Here is a 10,743-nt window from a genome sequence, read left to right as displayed (position 1 = left end):
AAACCAATCGGAACAGCTCCTTCGCAGATGGGGCGGGTCCAGTGCTTCATTCTGTGTTCTGACTGGTTGAAAATCTGTTTGTTTTTATTGCCTGATTAAAGATTTTTTCATGTGCATTGAAACAACAAGATCAGATGAAAAATTCCAATGCATTTTTACCATAGAGATTCTTAAATTGTAATATTTTACGTGATACTTTACTTCAAAATCAAATTACTCAAGTTGAAGTACAAAGTAATGGTCTAAGAACTTAATCAAGTAAGAGTTTAAAAAAAAGTATTTGGGAAAGATATTACTCAAGTAGGATGTATTTGCCAAGCAATTACATTTTTAACAACTTACATTACTAGTTGTTTTTAGCTTTACTGTGACTATTTCAAGATCTGGAAATGGGTCCCACTGCTGCTGTCAGATTTGACCCAGAGAAACTGAAGGATGGGTCAAATGCAGAGGACATATTTCCCTACAGTGTATCTTAAACTTAACCTAAGTGAGGAATAGCCTTGGGCCGCTTTTAAAATGAACTATGTTTGTGTTTAATATTGTCCAAAACTCTATGGTGAAAAGGAATTGCAATTTTACTTCCAGAACCAGAAGTGGGTGGGCACTGTTAGCGTGTTGGTCCTGAATTGCGGCGGTGGTATCGTCCAATCAGGTGGCTCAGCTGTGGTCACATGCCGGTGGAGGAGAGCCCACCCCCTTTGCTCATGCAGGGGACCAATCGGCCGTTCTCCCCCAGGCCCGGAGCTCCCGAGGCGGACAGACTGCTCATGACCACCCCCCCTCCTCCTGGAGCCATCCCACTGAGGCTGGAGCTCATCATGGCAGCGTCGATCAGCTCCTGAAATCAGAAATACAAGGTTATCCTCTGCACCTTTTCCTCTGTATCTTCTCTTCTGCACTCTGACCCTCTTCTCCTGTTTTTCTGCTCCTCTGACCCTCTCCTCTACTCCATCTGACCCTCTCCTCTGCTTCCTCTGCTCCTCTAAACCTCTTCTCTACTTCCTCTGCTCCATCTGACTTTCTCCTCTGCTTCCTCTGCTCCTCTAACTCTCTCTTCAGTGCCATCTTACCTTCTCCTCTGCCCTATCTGACCCTGTAGTCTGCATCCTCTGCTCCTCTGACCCTCTCCTCTGCTTCCTCTGCTCCATCTGACCTTCTTCTCTGCTCCTCTGACTCTCTCCTCTGCACCATCTGGCCCTCTCTCCTGCTTCTTCTGCTCCATCTGACCGTTTGCTCTGCTTCCTCTGCTCCTCTCACCCTCTCCTCTGCTTTCTCTGACTCTCTCCTCTGCTCCTCTCACCCTCTCCTCTGCTCCTCTGACTCTGTCCTCTGCTCCTCTCACCCTCTCCTCTGCTTCCTCTGCTCCATCTGTCCCTTTCTCTGCTACATCTTGCCTCTTCTCTACTCCTCTGCTCCATCTGACCCTTTGCTCTGCTTCCTCTGCTCCTCTCACCCTCTCCTCTGCTTCCTCTGCTCCATCTGTCCCTCTCTCTGCTACATCTGACCCTCTTCTCTACTCCTCTGCTCCATCTGACCCTCTACTCTGCTTCCTCTGCTCATCTCACCCTCTTCTCTGCTTCCTCTGCTCATCTCACCCTCTTCTCTGTTTCCTCTGCTCCATCTGACCTTCTTCTCTGTTTCCTCTTGTCCTAGGACCTTCTCCTCTGCTCTATCTGGCTCTCTCCTCTGCTCCCCTGCATCATCTCTCCTCTCAGACTAAAATTAAAATACAGTCTGTCTCATTTTGTAATTTGAAAATCGGGTAATGCAGCTTTAAAGGAGACATGTCTTATTTTCTTTTTCATGCATTTAGTATTAACCCACCCACTCTCCCTCTTTTGTCTTACTTTTTCTCAGTCCATATTTCACTCTATATGTCAATTATTCTGAACAGAAAAATAGCAATTATATATTTTTCCCAAATCGTTCGGACCTAAATGTATCTAAGTTCAATGTGGGCAAGGATAGGGGGCACGTGAAAACAGGATTTTTAAAGCACTCAAGCCTCAAATGCAGGTCAATACAGGATTACTCAAACAGGCACGAAACAGTAAGATAATGATGGAGCAATAGTATTATAACATTACAAAGCCCCTTTTAAAGGGACATTCTCCTTTAGAGTTGAAAGTGTCAGCTCTGTGGAGTGTTGAGGCGACACTTGAAAGCAGCGCAGAGCAGGGGGCTTGTTTGTCCCTGTGCGATGCCTTCACTGACCCTCTGATGCTCTGTTCTTTTTAATGAGGCTCTGCTCTGTTCAAAGGGTGTGGGTCAGACATATTCACTGCCCTCTGGGGTGTGGGACATCTCAGTTATGTTTCATTTTGTTCAATTACACCAAATGTAACTCCAACAAAGACTTCTGTTCATGGTGAATGAAAACGGCTGAATGGACTCCTCACAATGCAGCGGCTTTTCTGACAAGTACAACAATTAGATTTATTTTTCAAATCGGAATTGAGTTCATAGGGCACATTTTAGGAGCATTCGCATCTAAGAGAGAGTGGAAGCTGAACTTATCTAAGAATTCCATGCTTTTCAGAACATGTTTTAGCAGCTTTTACACAGAATAAGACCCCATGAAGACACTGGGAGGGCATCAGACACACGTGGCATCTGACACACATGGACATTTAGTTATTAAAGAAGAAAAACTAAATCTGAAGATAAAGATGTAGATTAAGAAAATAAAATTGGAGAGCAGTGGGTGTATGCAATCATTTGTTTTTCAAAGTAAAACCAAAAACAAGAAAAAGAAAAAACTAAGATTTTCTTCATTATTTGTCTCCAAAACCAAAATGAAAATAAAACGGATAACAATTTTTAAAATTTATTTATTTATTTTCAGTTTTCAATTTTGTGTTTAAATGAATAATGAAAAAAAATAATTATTCATTTAAAAAATGACTTAAACTGCGATGCCGGATTTTTGGGTGTTGGGTGATCAGGACTGAGAATGAGACCAATCCGGGACCAGACCTGGACCAGACCAGGACTGAGACCGGGACCAGAGCAGGACTGAGACCGGGACCAGAGCAGACCAGACCTGAGACCAGGACTAAGACCTGGACTGAGACTGGGACCAGACCAGGACTGAGACCGGGGATAGACCGGGACCAGACCAGGACTGAGACTAGGACCAGACTGGGACTGAGACCGGGACTGAGACCGGGACCAGACCGGGACTAGACTGGGAGCAGATTGGGACCAGATCGGGACCAGATCAGTGCCAGACTGGGACTGAGACCGGGACCGAGACCGGGACAAGAACGGAATTGAGACCGGGCTGAGACCAGGACTAAGACAGGTTTAGTCCTGGTTTAGACCTGGTTCAGTCCTGGTTCAGTCCAGCATCACAGTTTAAGTCATCGAAAACGGAAACTGCCATTATCCGTATTTTGTTTTTTTTTCCATCATTCCTTTAAACACAAAATGGAAAACTGAAAAAACTAATTGTTATCTGCTTTGTTTTTTTGTTTTTTGTTTTTTTCTTATTTTTGCTTTTATTTTAAAAAAATGAATGAACAAATGATACATGGATTGTATGCCAGTAGTGATGAAAATGGGGGTTGACTGACAAAATGGCATCTTGAAAGTGAGAAATTAAAAATCGCTCAAACATGCATAAATACAACTTCAGGGGGTCAATGAGAAGGAAATAACTGTAAGAAGCTCTGAAAAGTGGACTCACCCTCATACGTCGAGACTCGATCCTGGACTTGTAGCAGAACTCGAGCAGAGCGACCATCATGGCGAGCCCTAGTCCTCCGATCAGAATATAGAAGACTCCGGCCACATTACTGAGACTGAGGGCGCTGGTCTTATCCTGCAACACACAACAGCATCAGGGTCCATACTGACGCTGTGTCCTCGAGCAAGACACTTCTTCACCCTCCTCGGCTGTGTGTGATAGTGGGGCATGAGTGGATGCGTGGTGGTCAGAGGGGCTGATAAAAGTGGGCGAGGCTGGCGAACTGAATATCTGCTTTTTATATATTTTTGTTTGTTTTTATCTCAATCGGATTTTCAGACAATGTTTTAACAATGCATTCGTTTTCCTCCCTTTGTCTCCTCTCTTCTCCCCCTTTTATTTTGTTCTGTCCCCCTCTTTTTTCATCTACTTACTCCTCTATTCTCTATCATCCTCTCCTCCCTTTCTCTCCCTTCTTACTGTTTTTCTCCCTCCCTCTGTCACCCTCCTCTCTCCTCCCACTCTCTCTTCTCTCTTTCACTCTCTTCCACTCTAGTCTCCTCTCTTTCTCCTCTGCCTGACACTCTCTCCTGTCTCCTCTCTCCCTCGTCCTCTCCTCTTACACCTCCATTTCCCTCTGTCTTTCCTATACTCTTCTTTCTTCCCCTCCCTCTCTTCCTCCTCTTGTTGACACTCTCTTCTCCCCCCTCTCTCATCTCTCTTCCTCCTTTTCTCCTCCTCCTCCTCTCCTCCCTCACCCCCTATCTCCCTCTCTCTCCATCTCCTCCACTCTCTCCCTCTTCCTCTCCTTCTCCCTCTCTCCTCATCTCTCTCCTCACTCCCACGCACCCCCTCTCCTTTTGCTGACATTTTCTCCCACTCTCTTGGTGATACTCTCCTCCCTCTCTCTCCTCTCCTCTCCTGTCTCCCTCATCCCTCTCTCTCCTCTTGCTGTCAGGTGTCTCTCTCTTTCTCTCTTTCTCTGTCTCTGTCCGTGACACAGATCAGATCACGTTTTGCTGACTTAGAGACAGACGGATCTCGCCTCGTCGCTCGCTTCTGTTTGAATAAAACTGGGGCAGAAAGAGTTTTAGAGCTTAAATAAAAGTGTTAAATCAGCGACAGAAAGACAGAGAGGAGTGAAAGAAAGAGAGACAGAGAGAGGGGGAGGAGGGAAGGAGAGAGACAGAGCGGGCGGTGAAGGGAAGGAGAGAGAGACAGACAAAAAGGAGACGGAGAGACAAAGAGAGATGGGGGATAGGAGTGAAGGAGAGAGAGACAGAGTGAGGGAACAGAGAGGGAGAGACAGAGAGAGGGGGAGGAGTGAAAGAAAGACAGAGAGAGGGTGGTGGAGGGAAGGAGAGAGACAGAAAGGGAGAGGGGTGAAAGAGAGGGAGACAAAGAGGGGAGGATTGAAGATGAGAGAGAGGGAGAGTGAAAGAGAGAGAAAGGGAAAGGAGTGAAGGAGAGAAAGAGACAGAGAGCGTGAGAGGAGTCAAGGAGAGAGCCATAAAGAGGAAGAGGAGTGAAGGAGAGACACGGAAAGACAGCAAAAAAGGAGAGGGAGAGACAAAGAGAGACAGGGAGAGGAGTAAAAGAGAGAGAGTAAAGCATGAAGGAGAGACACAGTGAGAGGGAACAGAGAGGAAGAGACAAAGAGAGAGGCAGAGAGAGTGAGAGAGGCAGAGCGAGAGAGAGGGGAGTGAAGGAGAGAGAGATTTATAACAGACCTTTATTGTGTCTGTCAAAAACATTTTGCATGAAATTTAATCCACTCCACACGTCGTGCTATTTACAGAGAAGGAGAGAAACACAGAGAGAGAGAGAGAAGAGATAGAGCAAGAAAAAGAAAGGAAGAGAGACCAAGGGAAGGAGAAAGAGTGAGGGGGAGACAGGAAGGCGAGAGAGAGGAGAAATAGAGGAAGAAGTATCAAGAGAAACAGTTAATGAGGGCTGAAAGAGAGGAAAAAAGAAAGAAAATAGAGAAAGAGAAAAAGAGAGAGGGAGGAGAGAGAGGAAGGAGGAAAAGAGAGAGAGAGAGAAGAGAAGAGAAGAGAAGAGAAGAGGGGAGAGAAGAAAGGGGGAGAAGGAGAGAGGGAGCAAAGAAAGAGAGAAAACAGGGGAGATGAGAAAAAGAGAAGGAGAGCGACAGAAACTCATGTTTAATTGTGAGTCGATGCTTCTCATGTCACTTTCTCCTTTGGGTCAGTCCTGGTTTAGGATCAATAAGAAATCTGACATGTGATGGAAAGTTATTGAAACTGTCGATGATTTAAGGGAAGGGTTTGAGACCATAGACTGTATTTATCTCATACGCCCACAGATGTCCAAATATGGGCTCCACATTACACGCTACAGCCACTAGCCTTGAGTAACTTCACTTGTATATTCACCTTATTCCAAAAGGTTGTATGTTTTTATAATCATGCAAGTTTATCTGACTACCTTTAATATATGTACTCTTTTTAATTGAATTCTTCATGCAGTGTCTTTGAGTGTTTAGAAAAGCGCTCTATAAATGAAAATGTATTATTATTATTATGTTGAATGGGGCTGCTGCTCTTGATTAAAAAGCTGTTTTAAAGCCCCCCAGAGAATCAGTGCACTGCTGACTTTACACGAACCTATTTTAAGTCATATTTAAGTGGTAAAACTTTTCTCAGATTCCCCATTGAAATTAATAGGATGCACTGCGTAACATTTGTAGTGGAGAGTTTGTCACCTGCTTCTCTACATGGAAGTATTATTGCTTTGTCTAGAACGTTTCACAGTATAGATTAAACCTACTGTATCTATCACGAGAGAGACGAGCAAGTTACAGCACAACGCTACATTACAAGTCAGATCTGTGGAGAGTCGTCCCTATTCACAGAAGGTATTATTGTGTTTCTGAGCAACAGAAATACCTGTAAGGAATAAATGCTAGATGGATGTGTTTAATGTCATACCATGGAACTTTCTAGGTAAAGCAATAACATCTCCATGGAGACAAGCAGGTAGAGGACCCTCCACCACAAACGTTGTGCAGTGCACCTTTAAAATATTACCCAAAATTGACTCTTGTGAGCTTTAAAGCAATGTTATAATGTTGTTACCTCCTCAAAAACAGACCTAGATGTTTGAGTAAGGCTTTATTATTACTCTGTACATCTCCAAAACTCAAAATGCTCCATTCCACCTTGTGATGTCATGTAGTGGTAGTTTTCAAATTAATGTTTTGTTCAGTAGAGCTTTGCAGTTCCAGATCTGAAATCATCCAGATGATTCTAGTGAAGGCGTATGGAGATTAAAACACAGTGTAGTACTTCCTGTATTACCACATGACATCACAAGGTGGAACAAAGTGTTTTGTGTTTGAAAGAAGAACTCAATCTCAGAGTTGATGAAACAAAACACAACTCCAGGCTTGTTTGTGATGAGGAAACAACATTATAACAGATCAGAAAATAGAATAATATGGGCCCAAAGCGCATTTAGAGGCAAAAGTGGGCGGGGCGAAATTAATTGAGTACAGTCTATGGTTGTGTGTGTGTGTGTTTTGGGTGAATGTTTGGGGCCCCTCAGCACTGACCTTTCTCCCGGAGTCCTTGTGTCCACACTCGCCCTTGTCATACCACCACTTGTTTTTCAGTTTGTCTAAGACGGCCTGCTCGTTCAGCTTTAACACGGCCAGGTTTACCGGGATTCTGCACCATGGTGAGCAGTGGGGAGGGGGCGGGGCAAAGGGAATAACATAAATAACATTATGCAGAGAGATGTTATGTTATGTTATTGGAGCGGCAGAAAAGCTGACAGAGCAGTAAGAGCTGAGCTAACACAAAACCAACAAAAGTGATATGATTTAATACTCCATCTGTGCATCTGACTCCCTACGGCCAAGATGTGTATTACTATATCACTGTGGGCAACCGGCATCGCCATGGCAATGGGCACATGTGGGTCAGACAGAGGCAAGTCCAAGTGTCCTCTGCATTTGACCCATCCTTCAGTGTCTCTGAGTTAAACCTGACAGGAGCAGCAGGACCCATCTCCTGATCTACAGCAAGTTTGGAGTACTTTAGCTGCAGAAAACGGGGGTCAATCGGTTGCTTGACCAGCCAGTCCCTTCTACATTCTGTCCGAATCCAGAGGGGACTGGAATCAAACAAAAGAGGATGAAAAATTTGAGACGACCCAACCACAACTGCTAATTTTTAACACGTGTCTCTCACCTACTCTCCAAAATTATATTATTCAAAATGTATAAGTAATAGTTTGCTTTTATTATTTGTTGTGTAAAAATCTGCGCTGTTTCTCAGTCCTTCACATTGTGTTTTTTCCCCCTTTTTATTTTTCAAATCAAATGGAGCAATCATCCTTCTGATTGGTTAATCCACCTGTCAATCACGCCTTCTGAAATTAGGGAGACGAAAAACAGCCCCAGATCCACTCGCCTTCTCAAAGTTCTGTAAAAGGTTAGTCTTACCAAAAAAATTAGGTGCTGTATCTAATATATTGTAATAACTAACATGCTAACATGTACTTCCTGATTCTCTGACAATAAAACACTCTTTAATTAGATGTAGACAGTACAAAGCAGGCTTACTTTGACCTCAAGAACTGCTTATACAATATATATGTACTGTGGCAAAACATTTTGCTCAAATACATGGGAAGAAAAATAGGTACAGAGCGTTTAACCATTTTCAAATCCAGAGACATGAAATGGGAGCCGTGTTTCTGACAGTTTGCTCCTGGGCCTCAGATAGTAATAATTCTCACAGCTCTGACATTTGTCAATCAAGATAAAAATCCTTCTGAAGAATAAATTCAAGTCGATTTCATACTCCACACTGCACCTGAGCAGAGTCCAAACCAGAGACACTTTCCTCAGGCACTTTTCTAACACTTTCACTTTAACACGAATTTTCACTTTTGCCGTCTGTTGAGGCGTTCTTCCATTTGTGCTGCATTTTACATGTTCTGTTGCTGTGTTCTGTCAGGGGGCCCGCCACCTATTCCGACATCCCTTGATTACAATATGTCTCTGTTTCGACATGACGATTTTCCGACACTTTTTATTATCACTATTCCAACATATGGTGTTGTCCGCAGACGAAATTAATGAAGCACAAACGGCCCATGCAGCCTTCGATTTAGATTAGATATTTTCCCGAAGTTTGGCCTATGCTCTTTTTTAAAATGCATGACTGTCTGATAGACATTTTCCCACTGTTTAATATCCTATGTGGCCGAGGTATTCTCAGGTCAAGATCTTTGCACCGGCCCAAGCAACTTATGATCTACGGGAGCACAAAGTATAATAGGCTATCATATTAATATTATTCATGTCCGAAAAGCAGAATGTAAATAGTAAAGTGCTGCTACTCCAACAATGAAAAAAAAGAGTCTAAGTAGTGGGACACTTGAAAAATAATGTTAACGCAGCTACTCCGACAATTCAATGTCAATGTCTAAATAGTGACATGTCGGAAAAGCAGCATGTAACCATTCTCTCCATGTTTTGTCATATTATACAACTGCACACCGGAAGCACAGCATTCTCCACCACCAGATAATTTAACATTATATACTGTACATTATATATTTATGTTGCTGTCCAACTCTACAAACTATAATAAATAGTGAGTTTAAAAATGAAGTTAAGGATCACCATGACAACCACTGGGGATGGCAAAATAATACATAGAGCTAATGTTAGAAACGTCACACTGCATTCTTCTGCATAATTTAAAGGGTCCATCTCATGCAAAATCAACTTTTCAGAGCTTTTTACCTTCTATGAGAGATGTGTGGGCCTTGTATATGTTGCAAAAGTGTTTTTTAGATTGATTCAGCATTGTTTTTTACAAATTGCAGTGTATTTATGCCACCCTCCCACGTGACAATGACCTAAAGCTGCTACAACGATGACGCGGCAGCTACACCTATGACGCACTTGACGTAGCAGAAAGCGCTTCACTATTTGGCCCTGCCACCAATAACTTATGGTGTGTCTCCGGTCTGCAGTTTCATCCTACTGTTGGTTGTGTTGTGTTTGTTAAAATACATCTCATATTACCATCTAACTTGAGTACCAGAGCTTCAGACAGAGCAGTTCCTACAGTCAGCATCACACCCCCAGGGAATATTGATGACACCAGCTGTAAAATATCAAAAGCCGTGCTGTGCCGCGTGGTGCCGGTTGCCCGTGGTGAGAGCCGTGTTTACCGCAGTGGTCAGTCGCGGTGCTGACCTTGGCGTCCCCTCCCCCGACGCCGCACTCGCCTTTGTCATACCACCATCTGTTTTTAAGTTTGTCCAACAGCCCCTGCTCGTTCAGTTTTAACACTGCCAAGTTAACTGGGTTTCTATGGAGACGATATACAATAAGCAGCTAATTAATCAGAAAAGTCATCATAACCAAGAACACATTTGAATCGGTCTAATGTTTCTGTTTCTCAACCCGGTCTCTTTAAATGCCCACCATCATTTAAAGGGCCCATATTACACTATTTTCTGAATTTACTAATGCTGTTTCCTTTTTAAAAACATACCTGAAGCTGTTTCATTCGGACATGTTTAACATAGAAACTGGACATTTTGAGTTCTTCTCTCAGATAAAAAACACTCTGTTCCACCTTGTGCCATGTGGCAGTACATCAAGTGCTTCACTGTGTTTTTAAACTGCAAACACCTTCACTAGAATCATTTTGATGATTTCAGCCCTGGCATTGCCAATCTCTACCAGAGTCCTGCACCAGGTACTCAACGAGTACCTGCAAATAGTTGCTGAAATGGGCCGGTTTTAACATTATGTGGCGGGTATGTGGGCGGAGAGTGATTATACACGGGCGGGTCAGGTGAATCAAATGAACGATGAACAGGAGAAAACATCTGTTGCCCTGGAAACAAGTGCCATTTCCCGGACTTTTCCTGGAATGATGGACCAGGTTGAGAGAGTGACTTTATTTGTGTATTTATTACATAAAACCATCAGCGGAGGTGATCAGCTCAGCGGCTCATCGCCTCTTGGTTTAGTCCTGGTTAAGTCCTGTTTCAGTCCTGGTTTA

At 43.4% G+C, this 10,743-nt stretch overlaps 1 protein-coding gene across 1 annotated transcript in view; it reads right to left on the bottom strand.

Moving 5' to 3' along the window:
• Nucleotides 1–640: 640 nt before the first annotated feature.
• The window catches only part of LOC110156443 (glutamate receptor 1-like), a 52,283-nt gene continuing 42,180 nt past the window's right edge, over nt 641–10,743 (bottom strand). Inside the window, exons 15-17 of the mRNA XM_055148776.1 lie at nt 9,927–10,041; nt 3,692–3,826; nt 641–841 (exon numbers count right to left, since the gene is read on the bottom strand). Of these exons, the coding sequence (XP_055004751.1) occupies nt 671–841; nt 3,692–3,826; nt 9,927–10,041 (421 nt within the window). The 3' untranslated portion in view covers nt 641–670. The remainder of the gene's footprint in view (nt 842–3,691; nt 3,827–9,926; nt 10,042–10,743) is intronic.

This window comes from Boleophthalmus pectinirostris, unplaced genomic scaffold (genome assembly GCF_026225935.1).
Source record: "Boleophthalmus pectinirostris isolate CB_2022bp ecotype Guang Dong unplaced genomic scaffold, ASM2622593v1 HiC_scaffold_12, whole genome shotgun sequence".
Taxonomy (NCBI): domain Eukaryota; kingdom Metazoa; phylum Chordata; class Actinopteri; order Gobiiformes; family Gobiidae; genus Boleophthalmus; species Boleophthalmus pectinirostris.
Note: the sequence above shows the minus strand (reverse complement) of the source record. Positions and strands in the feature narration are given on the sequence as shown.